The 20,477-nt window shown below is 40.9% G+C and overlaps 1 protein-coding gene across 11 annotated transcripts in view; it reads right to left on the bottom strand.

The window, feature by feature from the left end:
* The window catches only part of raskol (Ras GTPase-activating protein raskol), a 68,319-nt gene that overhangs the window by 21,465 nt on the left and 26,377 nt on the right, over nucleotides 1–20,477 (bottom strand). For 5 of the 11 annotated variants that reach the window (XM_070206612.1, XM_032440766.2, XM_032440770.2 and 2 more), the window contains 2 exons: nucleotides 19,965–19,997; nucleotides 19,636–19,825 (listed from right to left, as the gene is read on the bottom strand). In XM_070206612.1, the coding sequence (XP_070062713.1) occupies nucleotides 19,636–19,825; nucleotides 19,965–19,997 (223 nt within the window). Of the gene's footprint in view, nucleotides 1–2,346; nucleotides 3,089–16,899; nucleotides 16,951–19,635; nucleotides 19,826–19,964; nucleotides 19,998–20,477 lie in introns of those variants that run through there. The other 6 variants (XM_032440767.2, XM_032440771.2, XM_032440769.2 and 3 more) reach the window with 3 other exon arrangements.

Below are 20,477 nucleotides of genomic sequence, written 5' to 3'. Positions count from 1 at the left end.
GTTCGGCTTGTAACCTTTTACGTCTAGCGGTTTGTCTGTACAGGTAACGCATACTACTATCTCGCGGATTACGTATTATGTTCTTGCCACACAATGTTGCATGGTCAGCGGCTGCAGTTACCGTTAGCTAAGATCGATTAACGCGGCAGACAGCATCAGCATTATGATTTCGCCAGCATTTCGCCGCCAATTCGCCCCGATTACTACGTGCGACGTTCTTCTTTTCATTCGCTCTCGCATCTTCATTCGCACTTATTCGCAAACTGTAAATCGAGTGCGCTGCCCCCCAACCCCCAACCCCCAACCCCCTCCACACTAATGACATCAAAGCAAATGAGCCAGCCCCCCCGCCTGTCCCACCCGTTGCCCCTCGTCCAGTTTCAGCAGCTGCTGATGTCATTGGCATCATGCGGAGTGCGTATCATCAAATGTGATACATTAACGGACCCAATTTGTCGAGTTGTAGTTCACATTCTTTCGTTCTCATTAGCATGCTGCTGCTTCTTCCCAGTTTTTATGGTCAATTTCGTAAACAGAGTGGGAATATTTTTTGATTGCGATGCTGGGTCGATAAGAATTTGTTAATACCACATCGATAAGTCAGAGCCCATTTAATATCAAGTAAGAGATTCTAGTCGGGAGCTCCCGACCAGATGATACCCTGAACCCTCTTCTTTCAACATCGAATGGATATATATATATTCTATTTTAGAAGCTATATGTCAAGTTTGGTTACTCTAGCTCTTAACAAAATTACCAAAAAAAAAGGACATCGATATCGATTTTTATCGGTTGCTTGGAAACGAAGTAAGCACCTACATCTAAAATTTCAAGACTCTAGCTCTTATAGGTTCAGAGATCCTTGCGTTCATACATACGGACGGACGGACGGACGGACTAACAGACGCACATGGCTAGATCGACTCGGCTATTTATGCTGATCAAGAATATATATACTTTATGGGGTTGGATATGCTTCCTTTTGCCTGTTACATACATTTGGATTTTGCACATATACAATATACCCTTATACCCATTTTTAATTGGTTCAGGGTATAAAAAATCATCGAAAAAGTTTCGATTTTCGCACCGACCTCGATTTGAAAAAAAAAAAAACGTGATGATGTAGAATTTCATATCTCCGCGCGGAGGGATGTCGTTTTCGAACGTCATATCTCTGCGCGGAGTTATTTCCGAGATATTAAAAAAAATCATAGAAAAAGTTCCATTTTCGCACCGACCTCGATTTTGAAAAAAAAAGCGTGATGATTTGGAAGGTCATATCTCCGCGTGGAGTTATGTCGTTTTGGAACGTCATATCTCCGCTTGGAGTTATGTCGTTTTGGAACGTCATATCTCCGCGCGGAGCTATGTCGTTTTGGAACGTCATATCTCCACGCGGAGTTCTGTCGTTTTGGAACGTCATATCTCCGCGCGGAGTTATGTCGTTTTGGAACGTCATATCTCCGCGTGGAGTTCTGTCGATTTGGAAAGTCATATCTCCGCGCGGAGTTATGTCGTTTTGGGAGGTAATATCTCCGCGTGGAGTTATGTCGTTTTGGAACGCCATATCTCCGGTCATATGTCTCGAAAAAGTTTCGATTTTCGCACCGACCTCGATTTTCCAAAAAAAACCTGATGTAACCCCTTGCCATTTTGTCGATTTGGGTAAAAATTATGGATTTCCTTTTTTGGATGCCAATCGATAGAACTGATCCTTACGAATCAAGAATGGTATAAAATTCCAAAATCGGACATTATTTGATGGAAATATTCCAAAAAATCATCAAAAAGGTTGAATTTACGAACGAATCGGTATTTTGTCAACAACATTTTTCAACCCATCGATGATTAATTTGTTTGAATGCCAGTTGATGGTAGGGATCCGTACGCATTCAAAAAGGTATAACATTTTAAAATCAGACATTATTTACCCGAGATATTAAGCAAAATATCATCGAAAAAGTTTCGATTTTCGCACCGACCTTGATTTTGAAAAAAATCGTGATGATTTGGAAGGTCATATCTCCGCGCGGAGTTATGCCATAACTTTGGTTTTTTTTTAACCAATCCTTATGAAATTTTCTACAGTATATCTCATTGTATCATAGAATATTTTTGTATACTGAGAAAGTCAATTGCATTTAAATTTTGGCTTATATATATATACTTTTATATAGTCCAAAACAGCACATATATCTATGTAGGTAAATGCATGCATATTTTGCATTTCCATTTGATTTCGATTTCCTTAAAGATACATATGTATTTTTATACAGTCAACAATCTTTTATGGATTCTTCCATTCACCCGTTCCCGTTGCAAACAATAACAGGGATTACTTACTCCTGCCGGCTGCTTCGAGCGCTGCTGCTGTTGCTGCTGCAGGCATTGCGCCGCTGCCGCTGCACAGTTGCAGCTGATCCTGTTGTTGTTGTTGTTGTTGCAGCAGTTGCTGCTGCTGCTGTTGCTGTTGCTGCTGCTGCAGCAATTGTAGCTGCTGCAGTTCACAGTGCACCTCGTGTATGGGCGGCGTTGGCGCTTCGTCGCGTTCGCCGCGCAAACAGGAGGCGAGGCCACGCCCACGCGGCATAGTACTGCGCCGCAGCGGCTGCTCCATGGCAACAGCACGGCACTGCGCCGGCGTCGACTGCAGCTGCGACTGCGCTGTCGGCGTGCGCGGCATTGAGTGCATCTTGCGCTGCGCTTCAAGTTGTAGCTGTTGTTCTTGCTGCTGCTGCTGCTGCTGCTGCTGTTGCAGTCGCTGCTTGCTGCGCTGCTGCTGCTGCTGCTGCTGCTGCGGCGCCGTCGTCGACGTCTGCAGCTGCGCGTCGTCGTTGACAGTGCGCAGTGCACCGCAGTTCATGCTCGACTTATAATTTTATTATTCTTGTTGTATATTTTGTTATTTTTGGTTTTTTTTTCTTTCAGAATGTGTTTTGTTCTTTTTAGATATATTGCTTGGTATTTGGTGTTTTTTTGGTATGTGAATTTTTTGTTTTAGTTGCCTTTTGTTTGCGTATTTGGTTTGTGTTGCGTTTTGTTAGTCTCTTTGCCCTGGCCCTGGCATGATTTTCATCCACTTGCTCTGTAAATCATAGCGAAACACTCGTTGCATTATTCGTTGTGGACGAGTAGCAAGTGACGAGTCAATGCTACAGCACGACTAATTATAACGAACACAAGCGTGGTTTTAGTTCTTAAGTGGTAAGTTTGGGAGTAGCGAGTAGCGAGTCACGAGCAATGAGTAGCGAGTAACGAGTACTAAGTAATGCCCAACGAGTAGTGCACAACGAGTATCGAGTAACGAATAGCGAATAGCGAGTAGCGACCAACGAGTATCGAGCGAACGGTGCAACGCGAACAATTACAGTAATCACAATTGTTGTTTTTTTGCTAATAAGAGCGAGTAACGACACAAAGGCGCGACCAATCGACCCGCCGAGTGGCTAACTGACTGACTGACTAACTAACTTGGCAAGCTGCTGTCGGCTCGACACGCCGGCAGCGGCGCCAACGTCGGCGGTTACGCTTGCCTGCGTCGACAATTAAGATTTATGGTCATGGCGTGCTGGTTGCCCTATGGTTTTGACCCTGACTGTCCCCGACCCAGTACCGGAGCCCTACCAACCCCTTGTGCCCACAGCCCACCTTATGCCTTATGCCCTCAGCCAAGACACGCTGCCTTTTTCTGTGTGCCTTGCAAATTGTTAACTAATTTTAGTTTTTGTTTGCCTTTTTAGAGCTTCTATTATTATTGTTTCTTTTCATATTTTTTTCGCGCTTGCACACGCGCGACTGCACAGCGTCTGCGTCTCGGTGTAGGCGACGGACTTCTACAAACAAAATGTTATCGTCATCGTCGTCAGCCCAAAAATTTTCCTTTTAACTTGTACAATTTTACGCTCGTTGACTGCTGGCGTGAACGAGCCGAGTTGGAACGGAATGGTAATGAAATGAAACGTTTGTCGTTGTTCCATGTCATGCGTGAACGCCGCGGCGCAAGCTGAATTAGCAGGTTATCGATAATTTTCATTTGCTTCTTAAGTGTTTTTAACTAAATACTATTTTTGCGTGAGTGAGCGTGAGAATTGGTTAAGTTTAAAGCTGGACTATGCTTAACTTTGGAAGATCTTGTAGACTCTGATAAGAATCGTTTCGATATGTTATCGAAACCTGCTGTATTCGCAAGCTATCGATAATTTAGAAAACAATTCTTATGAGTGAAAAAATCTAGAGTTGATATTATGTTTAATGATCGAGAGCGAAATAAAACAAAAACTTGCCAGCTTCTAATTAAATGTATTAAAAATGTCCAAACTTTTGCCTGTTATCGATTAATAACACTTGTCGATAGTTAGGTTATCGATAAGGACAGGTAAACGGCAACAGATCAAGAGGTTTGTGTTTATCGATAATAAGGCTGTTTATTATTGTAATCGACAATATCGATAACAATGCTGCGCATTATTGTAAACGATAATTATGATAAGTATGCCTCATTTAAACTGTAATTTAATTCGAATGCTTTCACGCATAAAATTATGCGCAGAAATTTAAATTCTAGGCCGACTTTTCTTCAACGCTTTTCCATTAGTTTTGCTCAGCTCTACGGGCTGAGCTATTGTTGTTGTTGTTGTGTGTGTGTGTTGTGGTTAAATGAATTTTCCTTTTTGGTCGCGTTACGTTGCCGAGTTGCGTGCGTTTTGCCATGAACACTTTTCCATAATCATTTTACTCCGCGCCTTCCATCTTCTAGCTGAGCTGCGTGAGCCCAAAAAGAAAACAGCTAGCATGAGGTCGCTCTATAAAGATGTCTAGGCACACACACACACACACAAACACACACATATATATTATAATATATAAATATATATATGTGTGTATAGTTATGGTTATAGTTATGGCGATAAACATAAATTTCGCCGTCTCGGCCGTCTTACTTTCTCCACAGAGACAAGAGACAAGAGACGTAGCCGCAGCTGTTCTCAGCGCTGCTGTCGCATGGGCGCAGCGAAGCGTGACGTCGGCGTCGACGTTGTCGTCGCACCTGTAAGCGCTGCACACACACACACACACACACACACAAACACACAGGACTTTCGGATGTGTGTGCGGAACGGAAGTGCGAGCCAATGGCCAGAAATGGTCAGAATTTGATATACGTGCGCATATGGTCATGGGATCGAACAAACATATGACTGCAGACTGGAGTGTGTGTGTCGTGTGTGTGTGTGTGTGTGTCTTGTGTGTGTGTTGTGTGTGAAAAGAAGCAAGAACAAAGCGCCGCAGCGGATGCGCCAAATAAAGCAACCAAGCGATGCGACGATACGGCAATCATTGCATTCAGCTGCAGCCAACTTAATGCTGATTAATGCAACAATATGGCAACGCACGGCAGACAGGTCGCAACAACAAACAACAACAACAAAAACAAAAAGACTTGCAGCAAGCAGAAGACTAGCTGCAGCAAGCCGAAACACAAATACCCTAATAAGACGGACGTTGGATATTGCGCTATAAAAGGAGTTAATCTCACCAGGATCGAAGTCGAAGATATGTCGCTATAAAAAGATGTGTCGTTTTCTTCCTTGATTGATTTACAATCAATATCAATACAATATAGTATCTCGAATCGGTTTGCATATCTATACGTAAACAGCAAAGTAAAGCTTATCATACATGAGCTTCTTTAAAATTTCTTTCAAAAACGAATTCTTCAAGCGATTCTTCTTATACTTGCTAAAAGATATGGGTTTAAGATGTGATATAGTTAAATTTATATGATGTAGTAAAACTCGTTCAATAGATCTTAGAAGAATTAATTAATTAATATATTATAATATATACTAAACGTTGACAAAACAAGAATACCCACTCCCAAGCAAGGGTATAAATTGTGGGGTACAGGGAGTTCGCATTGTTTCTTTTTTTTTTGCGAGCGTGTGGGCCGCGCTGCAATGAATAATTTGGCAGCGCTGCATTTTTGCACGTCGCTGCGACGCGTCGACGCTGACGTCAACGTTAACGTCGCCGGGAAATAGCAGCAGAAACCTTTGGTTGGGGGCCCTCATAAATAACGCCATAAGGGCAGCTTGTAAAGTTTTCGCAAAATGCTTTTCTAAAGTTTCAATTAAAACTAACTGCAGTTAGCAAAGACCTTGGCCAGATGATATATGTATATATATATATATATACAGATATATAGATATACAAATCGAAAAGGAACCAACAACAATTTGGGTAAGAGTAGATTTTATGCTTCCTAAGTTCTAAGACTAAGCTCAAAAAAATTCCAAATACCATGAATTTGATTATTCACATCTTTTAAGCTCAAAGCTTGAACTTGGTTTATCAAATTTCTTTCAAATGTCAATGCTATAGTTAACTCTGAATATTTTAAGTTAAAATTATTGGAAAATAATATTTTCAAATAATAAAATAAACAACTTTTTCCCCAAGTAACTAAACTGGTTCAAGTTTCGGTTTCAGGTTCAAGAGAATTTGAGCATTTCGGATTCTAACCAATTCGATTCACAATTGCGAATCTTGACTTGAGTCCAATTGCACAATAGATAATTTCTCTGGAAGTCCTATTTTTTTTATAATATAATATAATACAATATACTTTTAATTTCATGGATTCCACAAAACAATTTCATGAGTTTTTTGAAAATTTCACATTTAGAAAACAGAAAGAAAAAACAGTTTTGAATATGATAAAAATGCAGCTCAACAGTTGTTTTTAAAATACGATAAATATTCAGCGAAGACTGTTTTCAAGATCTTTTATCTTTCATAGTTCTCGAAGAGTTCTTTATTTAGACATATTTATCATAATTATTTACTCTTATACCCTTGCAGAGAGTATTATAAGCGTGTCATGAAATTTGTGTAGACGGAGATGTCTCTGATCCCATAGAGTATATATATTCTAGGTCAGCATTAACGGATCGATCAAATCATAAAGGCACCATAAAAACGATCGATCTAGAAGCACGTTCTTGTATGGAAAAGTCTTTTGTTTATCAAGATATCTTGACCAAAACGACGCGTATATATGCATCGTATATTATCAATATCGAAACACTATATCATATAGCAGCCATAGGAAAGTAGTCGAAAAGTAGGTTCTTATATGGCCAAACATTCTGCTTTCCAAGATATTTGAGCAAACTCGGCATTTACGAGCCTGCAAGGGTATCAATTGTTCGACGTGCCGAGGATATCCTAACTGACTCGTTTTGAATACAGTTTTTTTATTACAAAAGTAAAGATATTAAAAAGTATAATTGCTAGTTGAAAGCACTTAACAATAGCTAAAGCCCATTCACAATCGCAAGTGCCTCATTAGAGTTAATAAGCTTCTCCAGCCATAATTCAAATTAACGATTTACTATATAGCTATAAGAACAAGCACTGAGACTCTCGTCATTATCAGGTAAGTCACGGATGAACATTATAAAGCCGACAATTAACCAATAGCTTTAACAGCTTTCGAAAATATTTAAACAATTATCGCAAAAAAATAGCCAAACAATTGATCAGCGTTTCGACAATTACATTGATCAAATTGCAATTGCAATTCGGTAAAGAAAGTGATTATGGAGTGTGGCCAAATAATTTGTTGTGGTTTCTTGAGCGTTGCCACCTTTTGGCAGTGCATAGTCGAGGTGGCAACACGTGAACGAAGTGAAAGCAGAAATTGATTTGCAATTTAAAAGTTGAAGCGCACAATTAAAATCTTAAAATTTTTGAACAATTACATCAGAGTGGCAACATTGTGAAGTGTTGCCACGTTTTATACAAATTCATTGACGAAGTTTTTATGAAGTTCTTCAGATAGTTTAAATATGATGCCAATTTTATTACATTTCAGTAAAATGGCAACATTGGGGGCCAGCTTGCAAAGAGTTGCCACCTATAATACAAACTAAATATTGGTATGGCAACACTAAACGAACTTAACTTGGGATTGTCTAACACGTTTATCTACTCACATAAAGAATACATTTAATATTATTGCAACTTCAGTTTTAATTTCCTGAACGTTTCATGAGTGTTGCCACGTTGTTCTAAACCGCATTTAATTAGGCAGCACTAAAGCGAAAAAGCGGTTATCTTATGTGCACTAAATGAGGCCTATCGATTAATCGATTAATAGACATTACGATTGTGGGCAAATTGAAAAGTCCTTGAAAATGAAAATTATGTATCGATATTTTATCGATAAATGCAGCTTTTAGATATTATAATTGCTGACTTTTGAATTGAAAATCAAAGCAGAAAGTTGTTCAATCAAAGCATTTTTACAGCTAAAATGATATATCCGTAAAAAGTATCGCTATTTTAGCTGATAACTTTATGCAAATCGAAAAGTCTTTTGGCATCGAAATAAAAGCAGAGCGTTAATCAGTCAAAGCATTGTTATTGCAACTATTGCCCATAGAGTTGATCTCAGATCATAAAGTTCCGTTTTATGGGTGTCAAACTCTTGGAAATTTTTTTGAGTGGAGCGTCCCTCGCTGAGGCCTTGCCACAGTCATTGGCATTTGGATATTGCCGCTTTCTTTGCTGTGGACGTGGGAAAATTTGCTTCATTGTCGCATAGAACAAAAGACGTTGCAGTCACTGTCGCTGTCGCTGTCCGCGTCGCAGCCAGCGCCAGCAGCCAGCGTCAGCAGCGGGCCAAACGCAGTCGGCCATATGATGAAGCGTTATGCAAGCCCAGTCACAGGGGCCGCCGCCGCTTGCAATTGTGGGTCTGGAGCTTTGAGCTCATAGCCCAAAGAGACCCCGAGACCAAGAGAGAGGTCGTTGGCATTGCGGCAGATTGTTTGGTAGATTGGCAGATTGACGGACTGACGGATTGGCCGATTGCTGGAGTTGCGAGATCCGAGAGGGTGAGACTTCCATTATGTACACTTGTATATAGATATATATATATATTATGGGCCAGTTTATTTGCACGGCTCGGGTAATTGACTTTAGCCGGCGATGATCATCAAAATGGACCATGTTGATTGCGGCGATAATTGCGACATACATAAAGCCCAGTCGAGAGACACGCAGACGCAGGAATGGAGAATAAATTGAATGAAAGAGTGAGTGAGAGAGAGAAGGAGAGAGAGAGAGAGAGAGAGAGAGGGAGGGCGGGAGGTAAGCAGAGACAGCGCAAGTGAGAGTGACTGAGCGACTAGCACATACTCAGCAATTACTATCTTTTAATAACTGAGAAGGATGCTTTGCGATTAAACCTGTCTTTCAAAATCGACACTTATCGATCCGCTATCGATATTTTATGTCCAAGGCAAATAGACTTATAATAAATATGACATCTATACTTCACTGAGATGTGCTCCAAAAACGTACTTAATAATCGACAGCTCATAAAAAAATTACCTCAGTGGATTTCAAAATCGGTGTTTAAAAATCGACACTTATCGATAAGTTATCGAAGTGCATAACGGTTATAGACTTAAATGCGTACAAGGTATACAAGTATAAAAGAAGACAGAGGCAAGTACAGCTGAGGGTGGGTGTAGAACAAGAGAGAAAGAGAGAGATAGAGAGAGAGATGGGGAATGTGGGAGCAAGAGTGATAGAGAGAGATAGATAGATGGAGGGCAGAAGCCGGGCGGCAGATAGCCATAAACGTGTTGCCTTTTGTGTGATTCATTCAGAACAATGCAAAGGCAGACAAACAGACTGTCAGACAGACAGACGACAATCAACGCAAACTGAGAAGCTAAGCAGCTCCAGGGGGGAGGTCAGGGCTAGGGGACTGGGCATATTATTGTTGCTGTGGTCGTTGATCGCACGTTGGCCACAGCCAAATTAAATTAACAACAACAAAATTAACAACAACCAGTCAAGACGGCAAATGACACAAAAAAAAAAAGTGAAAATTGTTGTTTATTGTAGTTCGTCCGGTCCGTAATTTTCGAGACGGATATTTGCGGTTCTTTTTCGGGGACAGCCCATTTATAGAGAGACGGGCAGACCAGACTGTGAAATTCTTCAATTGTCTTGACTCTAAACAAGCCACATGAATTTCAATAGGCTTAAGCCGAACAAATTATACCAAATAGCTTGCTTAGCTCTCGGTACGTCGGAGGCGATGAGCGGAATGAACGAAACGTTTTCAAAATATGGCTCGAAGTCCGGCGCTTTTATGTAGCCAAAGATCCCGTTTAATAGGTAAACAAATTCAAAATGAATAACAAAAAAATAAGTTCAACGATTTGCCAGAAGACTGCAAATTGGGTTTGAACCATGCTGGTTCAAACGAGCTGTTCAAATTTTACTATCTAGCTTGAAGCGAAGCTTAAAATAGACTGTAACCAAAGATACACAAACCTCTTCACTCTTTTTATTACCCACTCTCTATCTCAGTCTCTCTCTTTCTCCCTCTCTTTCCTTCTCTCCCTCTTTCTCTTTATCTCTTTCACTTTCTCTTTTAATTACTAGCTCTCTCTCTCTCTCTCTCTCTCGCTCTTTCCCTCTTTCGGTGCCCCTTTTACTCTTGCTCTCTCTCTATCCTCCTTTTTCTGCTCTTTCTCAACTCTACCTCCCTCTCTTTATCAATCCTGTCACACTCCCTCTCTTACCTTCCCTCTCTCTCTCTCTCTCTTTCTCTTTCGCTTTCTCTCATTCTTGCTTCTCCTCACACATATATATATCATACTTATAAAGCCACAAAACGAACGATCGTTCATTTTAGTATTCTGCTAGTACTTTAATATTTTTAATATAGTCTGCGGTATTTCAGCTTAAGTCTGAAACTTTCCTTTGCCAATATTTTGATGTGGTTAACACTGTGTTGTGTCTGGGCAGCTTGTCCATTTTCTTGCCACATTGTCTTGTCCACACGGGGCGTACAAAGCACCCAATTATCTATGCCCCTTTGCCCGGTTTATTATCACAAAAGACGGAAAATTGTGGCTGCCACTGGAAATGGGACCGGGACTGGGACTGGGACTGGGACTGGAGTTGGAGCCTCAACACTTGGCAATTGTTCACACGCTGCAGCGGGGGTAAGGGGTACGGGCTGCGGAAGGGTGTGTAGGGGGAGCGGGTGATGGGGGGGGGGGGGCGAGTTTAGTTTAGTTAGCTTCAGCCTTCACTTTGATGGGGCTGTCGCAAGTAGCGCTGACTAGTTGGCAAGGCGAGTGGAGAGAGAGAGAGGGAGAAAGAGGGGCGCTCAAGCGTCGCTCATTTAGCGGACTCTTTCATGGCAACCAACAACTGCAGCCACGCCCCGCCGAGCAGGCCGCCCACTTTGGCTCGTTATTCGTGTCAACATGTGTTGCATATTATGTAAATTATATTTTGCAGGGGCACAACTGGCGAGGGGAGAGGGCAAGGGGGCATGGGGCCAGCTAGAGAGCGGGTTAGAGGGGCGCCCAAAAGACTTTGGGCCCAAGTAGCGCCCAACGGGGCCTCAAAGATGTTGAAATGGGCACATAAAGCAATTTAACTGTTTAATGCGGCCCTCTTCCCCGCCCCACCCCCACACCCCTTCTCACACTCTCCCCTGCCTGCCTTAAAAGGGGGCGACGGGCTGTTTTTTAATGGCAGAATTGTGTGAACTTGTTGTTGTTGTTGTTAGTTGCCTAGTTTTTGGTTGTTTACGCGATTATTTTCCATAGTTTTTTCTTGTACGTTTGCTTTTTTCTTGTTTTTTTTTTTTTTCGCTAAATTTATCTGATTTCCCAGCATTGGGAAGAAGGCGCGGCAAAGGCATAGGCATAGGCAAAGGCGAAGGCAAGGCCCGGCCGGCCGTTCAAATTTGTATTTTTATTTTTGGAAATGATTTCAAACGCATCTCAAGGTGTGATAAACATTCGTGTAAACAAATCAAATCAAAAAAATACTGAAACTAACTGCGATGTCTCTCGCCCAACAGCCCAACCGCCCCCTCCTTATCCCCATTCAATATTTGTGGCAAGTTCCAGCAAGTCGTTCGGATTTGTAATATAAACACAATTGAAGAAAATTGTGAACATGTTTACAGTGGCAGCTGCTGCGCGAGGGACGCAATTCGGTTGCTCGATATGGCCAATATATCTTGTCAAATCGATCTGACAGATTGAAAAGAGACCTTCGACAGGTTCAAAAAGAAAGCGAGAAAGTAAGAATATCTACGGCAAGCCGAAGGTTGAATACTCTAGTCGAGTCTTGTACTTTGCAGTTATGTGAGAATAGCGAAGCTACGAAAACAGAAGAAACAGAAACTACTTTTCGATCGATTGTTCCTATCGGAGCTATATGATATGTTGGTTCGATGTGGAGAAGAATTTGCATAAATTTAAGGACCAAAGTGAAACTTACAAATGATTTTTGATCAACAAAATATGTTCTCGAAACAAAAAAGCTACCCTTTGACCGATTGTTCGTATGGAAATTATCTAATATAGTGGAAGATTGCTTTAAAACTGAGCAACTTGTTTGTATAGAATTGGACAGACGGACGGAAAGACAGATGGACATGGCTTTATCAACTGTTCTGTTGATGCTGATCTAGAATATATATAATTGATGGACTCGGAGATATCTCCTTATATGTATTGCACATTCCATGACAAAGTTATATTATCCTCTACAAGGTTATACAAAAATAAATACTGTATTAATATTTACTTTCCTTTTAGATACAAAATTCTTAAGGCTCATAAAAGCAACTAGATTTGAATATTACAAATATTAAAATAAATTTGATTTCTTGCTTCGAGCCGGTTCGGTTCATGAGCGGTTGGGCTGTCAATGTCCAGCCTTGAGCCTTGAGTCTAGGACGGAATCGGTTCATTAAAGAGCTTGTGTTTTCGGCGGAGTCGATTCAAAGAGCTGGAGTTTCGAGTGGAGTCGGTTCACAAAACGAGTTCGGAGTCGGTTCGTAAAGCTTGTGTTTGCTTCAACTGGTTCGTTTCGTGAAATATATATATTTAAAAACGGATTCGAGCCGGTTTTTATATATATACTAATATAAGATGAACGAGTAAATGCAACTAGAGCAAATAGAAAAAATGTTTTCTTCAACCTATTCTGAAGCTAAACATTTCTTGACTGTCCAATTTAGACATGTGTTATCACACAATATTCGTGTTTGAATGCAAGACTTTGATTTTTCGACGGTTTTTAGTGAATTTTCCAAATGCATTTCAATAACAGATCCTAAAGTATCTTCGCACTTTGCGCGCAATCCTTGGGCTAAGTCTGATTAAAAATAGACACGAAACAGTCGTAAATAATCGCACAAGTGTATATGCTATACAGGCATATATATATATATATGTATATAAGCTGTATATTTATGTGTGTGTGTGTGTGTGTCTATTATATAATTGGCTAGCTCAAATTGGAAGTGGAAACAATTGCCATATGTAGATCGAGTGCTCGACGGGACCACAAGACGCTCGCCGCTGCCAATGATGATGATGATTGAAATGATGATGATGATGATTGGAATGATGATGATGACGATGACGACATCGCGCAGTTTTTGTGCAAAGTGCGAACAGGCAATTTACATGCACACAGACACAAAAATACAAGCGAAGCGAACTCATGGATACAGATACAAGCCGAGTGACTGACAGATATTTATGACATATGAATTACTGAATGCGACGCTGTTAATTGTTGTTGTCATAGTCGTTGTTGTTGCTGTTGTTGTTGTTGTTGTTGTTGTTTTGGTTATGCCTCAAATGGTTCAATTGAACAGCCAGCAAACAACTTCAAAGTAACGGATACAACTGCGAAATTCGCATTAAAACAACTTTGAGATACATTTGTATCTACAGAAGCGCAACGCTGCCAATGCACCTGCCCAGATGCCCAGACGCTATCAGTTGCATTGCAGCTTCAAGCTGCTGTAGGCGGCTGTTGAGGAAGGGGTGGGGGGAGTGGCTGAGCGAGGGAGGCGGTGGGGAGAATAGGGGTTTGACTAGACAGAAGCGAAGGTTGTGTCGCGCATTGCAAATGCATTTTAATTTTTTCGACTTGAAACTATTTGCACATAAGCTAATCAGCCGGAGAGAGAGAGAGAGGGAGAGAGACATAGAGATTAAGAACGAAACAGAGACAGACAAAAGAGAGAGAGAGAGAGAGAGAGAGAGAGGCTCAGCGAGAGAGAGAAAGAAAGACAGACATATTCAGAGAGCGAAAGGGAGACAGAGAGACGCACAACTATGACAAAAACCGCTGCCAAAACGCGGCCTTTTTTTCTTGCTTTACTTTTTTTTTGGTTGTCAATTTCACCCACAACCCGCGACAAATGGACAGACAGAGACAAACAACAACAACGAGACAATGGCATTCATCATCATCAGACAATGGCAACTCCCAGCCAACAGCGCCCCTCTGCCCCACCGCATCACCCCCCTCAAACCCCACCACACGCCGCACGCAAACAGCTAACAAAGGGAGCGCCCATTGTTTCTATTGGCGTTTGTTTTTCATTTTAAAAGTCCAGAAAAACAACAATAATGAAAAAATAGTGCGATTTTAGATACTCTATCATACGCGTATGGGCCATTGAAATTTGCAAGAAATTTATAAATAATTATTATATAATATATTATTATAAATATTTCTTTTGTAGCAGGCGGCAGATGCTACCTACTGCTCCGACCCTAAAAGGTATATATTCTTGATGCGTGAGAGCAATGACAACCCTATAAAGTGAGTATAGAGGGACAGAGAGGCAGGGAGTTCGAATCATATTCATCATATTCAATTATAAAAAATTCTGTAATAAGTAGAACTTATTCAAATTGAAAATAGCGAGAGAGAGAGGGAAATGCAAATGGTATCAATGTAATATAAAACAAGTAAGAGGTTCCGACCAGATGATACCCTGAACCCTCTTCTTCCAACATCGAATGCATATATATATTCTATTTTAGAAGCTATGTGTCAAGTTTGGTTACTCTAGCTCTTATTTTTTGCCAAAATTGCCCAAAAAACAGGATATCGATATCGATTTTTATCGGTTTCTTGGAAAAGAAGTAAATTATCGATTATCGGAAACAAACTCGATCTGCGCAGGCACTAGGAGCACCTACAGACGGACGGAAGGACGGACATATCTCCGCGCGAGAGAGCGAGAGAGAGCAAAAAAGCGGAAGAGCTTTAAGTTAGAGTATTACGAAATGTCGCCTAGTTAAAACATTTAATTTGACTGTAATTTCGCTGCGGTTGCAATTGTTGCAATTGTTGTTATTGTTATTATTATTGTTATCGAGACAATCTCGCAGCTCTCATGCTGGTTACCGTTGTGGCCAGGGGAATAGAGTGCGCGGGGAGGGGGAGAGAGGGTTGCCAACTGTCTGTGGCCCGCATGGGGCTGGCGTCGAGGTGCGGCAAGGTGTTGCACTAGTGCATTTGATTAATGCATTTAAAATACACACGTATTTTCAATTATTTCTACAACTAACAAAAAAGTGAGAAAAGAAAGTTTTGACTGCAGCAAAAACAACAACAACAGCAACAACAACAAGTGTGCATAAAATGCGTAATTATGCAGGCTTTTTGTGTTTTTCTTTTATATTTAGATTTTCAGCAACATTTGTTGTTGTTGTTATAAATAAAATGTGGGTCATGTGCATCAAATTAATTAATTGGTGTCAATTGGCGGCATTTGCAGCGCGCGTTTTTTTTTTTAAGCTTTTCGCTTTGAATGCTGCCCCCCCCCCCTCCCCCTCTCACTCATTCTCTTTTGCCAGCTCTTTTCTTTCGCTTTCTTTTAAGCGGTTGGTTTTTATTTCGGCTGCTAACTTGGCCAAATGCGGCTGACATAGTTGGCCATTACGCTAGCTATTCTGATTTCCATATGGCCCCCAACCACCCCTCCACCACACTAGACACTTCTTCGCCCCTCGCTCTACACACAATATGTCACATAAGCTAATCCGGATGCGCTTATAGCCGTAAAAGCTTTAAGACAACAATAACAACAACAACAACAACGACAAGAAGACGATTTTGGCTATCCGGCCTGTGCCACGCCTTAATTCCCATGCCCCCTTTTGCCGCCTCAGCGATTGGTGTCAAGCGCTCATTTCCCTAATTTAGTTAACAATTTTCTTTTGCACTTATTGTTATTATTTTGTTTTGTCTTTCATTTTGTGCCGTTTGCCTTTAACACTTGACGTTTTGGAAACGCGCCCGAAACGCGCTCGAAACGCGCCGCGTGCGTTTGTGGGCGTTTTTCTTATATATATATATTTTTTTTTTTTTTGATACGTTTTCGAATTTTTCTTTGTAGAAAATTATTTTGTTCCGTTTGCTTTTGCTAAATTTATAGCCCAGTTGAGGTTGCAGATGATGATCTATGTGTGCGTGTGTGTGTGTATGGTTGTGTGTGTGTGTGTGTGTGTGTGTGTGTGTTGTAGTTGTTGCCCAGTTTGTACGGGCAATTTTTGCGTTTAGTTTTTGGGCCGTGCGTCGTACGTTTATTTGTGTTCTTCTTCTTCTTCTTCGTCTTGTTGTTGTTTTGTGTGTTTGTTTGTTGTTTGCATTCTATTTTTAGAACATTTTCATTTCGAATTCGCAACGCGTAGTTTTACAACACACAATTTTGTTGTGTTTTTTGTTTTCCAACATTTTTTTTTTTTTGCGCCCAGCAATTTTTCATTCAACAACAACAACAAAAAACTTGTAAGAATTTGTGTTTGATGGAAATTCATTTCAGCTTGTCAAAAACAACAAAAAAAAACATATGTTTTTTGTTTTTTTTGCTGGATGCCACCGAAACACAAACAAAAACACGAGCAAAAAAAAAATTAATAAATATAGAAAAAACAACAACAGCAGCCGCCGCTCAGCTGTGAATCGAGCGCAACGGTTAAAATTCAAATACAAAAAAAAAAAAAAACAAACTGTCTAAACACAACGCACCGAAGCGAGAGCTGACGACGAACCCAACCGCCTGCGCCGGAAGCTTAAAGTGGACTGAAACGAATCGAACCGAACCGAAACGCCGCAGCAGCAGCAGCAGCAGCGACAGCGGCAGCGCCAAAGCTGGCCATAAGACGTGCACAGTAGGCCGCAGCTGAAGAAAAAGCGTGCTGGCAGCATTCAAGTCGGAGTTGATGCACGCTCTTAATGGAAAGCTCTTATGTTAATTGGTAAAAATTCTAAAAAGAAACTAATTGCTTTTGCTGTATGCCAGAAACAACATTCTAAAGACGTCTGCTGAAGAGCACAAAAACCTGTTTGTAAATTGCTAAAAGTAATTCTTTCGCTCAATTGTAAATATATATGATATCATAATTTAATGTGTGGCTATTATAATATATGATAGCTCAATAGAGCACAAACGATTTTAGATTGCAAAAAACCGATTGAGCTCTCATTCATTGAGCTTAATTGAGAGTGTACAAGAAAAGAACAAAAATATCTAAGCCCATGCGTTCTCGAGACAAGCTGTCATAATTTTTCATCAGTTGTAGCAAAACATTTGCTCCACTGTGCATGGTCTTGCAATGAAATGAAACGCAACGGAAATGAGACACTCTCTGAACTTCTCTCTCTCTCTCTCGCTCTCTCACTTGCTCGCTCGCACGCTCTGTGTTCTCGGTTCATCGATGGAACAGTTTGGCAGCCGAAACGAAGTTGCAAGCGGCGCAAAGCACGAAGCGTTGCAAGTGTTCGCCGTTGTTGTTGTTGTTGTTGTTGCAGCGCTTTGTTTACATTTGCAGCCAGTGCTAGAAGAGGAAGCAGCAGCAACTGTGCAAGAAGAAGAGGCAGCAGCAGCAGCAGCAGCAACTTAAGCTAATCACAGATTTTTAATTGCATTTTAGTTTTGGTGTCGAGCAGCGACGCCTGCGCAGTCTCCGCTTCAGCGGCTATTTAGCTTTGAATTGGCCAAGCAGCAGCCTTGATACGCAGCCATTAACAACATTAACAACAACATAAACATAAGAAAAGCAACAACAAGAGCGGCCAATAATTGAGTAAATAGATGAGTGTGTGTGTGTGTGCACACCCAAGGCTTAACAAGGAAAACATTGTAAGCGACAATGGCAACACTGGACAGCCAAAAAAAAAAAAAAACAATAACAAAAACGATAACGATTACGATAAATAACTATTGAGGTTAAAACAAGCCAGCCAAAAAAAAAAACTAACTTATTTGAGGTTCAACTTCGGAAATTATGTTGAGAAATATTTTGTTGTTTTTGTTTTTTGGGTTTTAGCTAAAGATACTTTTTTGCCCAAAAACTTAAAAAACGTATACTCTTTTTTGCCCTTTTTTAGGTCATATTTGCAGCACGCCGAAGTTTGAATACTCTAGTAGAACTATTTCCAAACTGTTTTAAGTACGAAGTTTTAATACTCCAGTAGACCTATTTCAAAAGTTCGCAAATTGGACTACTTTTTCATAAACAAAACTCCAGCAGACCTGCATCAAGCGATATTAATGTAATTTGTAAATAGCAGTTTTTACAGATATAAAATATATTTAAAAATAGCTGCATTTTCGCGCAAGAATTTAATTTTAGACCAATCGTTCAAATTGCAGCTGATATAATATAGGTTGGCTGTACGTCATATGTATGTGTTGAAAGCATCAAAGTCGGGTAGATAGATGTGTGAGTAAATAGATATTAGTACTGATCAAGAGTATATAGATATGATGAGATCGGAATGTGTGATGCATTCATATTTTGGTACTTTTTGCCGAATGTTATACCAAATGTCAGCTGTGAGTTGCAGCGAGGGTATCTTCTAGTCGAGCACACGTCTAACATTTGTTTCCATTACAAATAGAAATATGCAAATATGTTTACCGAATGTTTCACATACCAAACATTCCGTTTGGCAACATATACAAAAACGTTTCAGGCACATTATAAATCCGACGCGAATATAAATTTATTTTAAGCATTTACTAGCGGTCTTATAGAATAAATAGAATATATCTTTATATTTATTTATATGCAGCTACTTATTATATTTACTATATAAGCACACGAGTGAATTCTCAAAATAATTAAATAAATGAATACACATTTATTTAGTAGATAATTCTTATTATTTTTTTTTTTGTTAGCAACAATTTTGTCGCCTGCACTGAACTGCTGGACTACGCTCTAAGGCAACAGCGCTGCTCAATCGCGCGTGTATTGTCATTAACATGATCGCCATTGTTGTCGGGTGGACGCTCTTCCGTTAGTCTGCTCAGCTCTCTGAGCTAACCCCCAGCCAACAGTGCTCCCACACCCGCCGCAGCCCTCCAGCTCCTTCGCCTTCCAGTCTGCCTGTTGCTATTGTGCCCAATGCGCTGGCATGCGTGACGACGCGGCAAACAAATTTCCTGAGTGCGCACGCACACACACTTGCACACACAGCAGGCAGCAGAGAGAGAGAGAGAGAGAGAGCGAGAGAGAGCGAGCGAAAGAGTGGGAGAGCAGCGCTGGCTTTCGATACGATCGGCAACAGCAGAGCCCCAACAACAACAACAACTGCAATTACCGAATGCGTCTCAGTCGACGCAAGGCGTCGCTCAGTGCAATTAAAGCGCCGCTTGATCGCAGCAGAGAGGCAGCTAAATGTAAGAGGTCAAGCGAAATGGTCACACTTAACACTTTATAAATACCACCCCCCACACACACACAAACAAGCACTTACCTAGATCATTGTAGAGCGTTGTGTTTAGCACAATATCGTTGAGTCCGCTCATTCCATTGCCGAGGCACGTGTCGGAGTCGTTCTCGTTCTCCTCGGCCAGCGTGGGCGGCCCGTCCCACAGTGCTTTGGCGGGGCGACGGGCGCGATCCAGGCGCACGCGCGGTATATCCTCATAGCACACATCGCCAAGCTGCAGAGAGGCATCAGAGAAAGAGAGTTAGATATGTATATATAAAGAGAGGGAGAGAATGGGCTCAGTAAACAAATAATAAAAAAAAGAAGGAGTAAATAGCAGCTTCTCGTTTGTTGGTTGTTCGAGCATTACCCACCTCCAGCTCCTTTTTGGGTGTAGCCGGAAATATCTACAAGTTAGTAGCATTTTTTAGTATGATCCATATTAGTGGGTGCAAGAATGTGAAGGAAATAGAGAGAGACAAATGCACAGAATACATATATAAAGAAAATAAGCGTTAGAGATGAATGAAATACGATATGGGCAAAAGCGATAGAGATATGCTACTCGCCGTTCGTTACGATCTACATGCTACTCGTTAGTCCTTTATTAAAAGTTGCTACTCGTTAATCACTTTCTAGAGCGAGTTTAGCGCGTCTCGTTACCAGCTAATTGTTAATCGTCACTCATTGCATGCTACTCGCCACTAGTTACTTTTGACTTGCTACTCGTTAGTCCCCAATTTCAATTAGTTACTTTCTGTATCGTTTACCTCGTTACTTGCGTCTTGTTGATCGTCACTTTTGTTGCTCGCTAATCGTCGATAGTTCTCGCAACTAGTTCAACGCATATTGTTGATTGCTTCTCGTTAATCTCGTCATTCGTTACG

This window comes from Drosophila virilis, chromosome X, assembly GCF_030788295.1.
Source record: "Drosophila virilis strain 15010-1051.87 chromosome X, Dvir_AGI_RSII-ME, whole genome shotgun sequence".
In the NCBI taxonomy this organism is placed as follows: Eukaryota; Metazoa; Arthropoda; class Insecta; order Diptera; family Drosophilidae; genus Drosophila; species Drosophila virilis.
The sequence above is the reverse complement of the archived record's forward strand: the minus strand, read 5'-3'. Positions and strand labels throughout refer to the sequence as shown.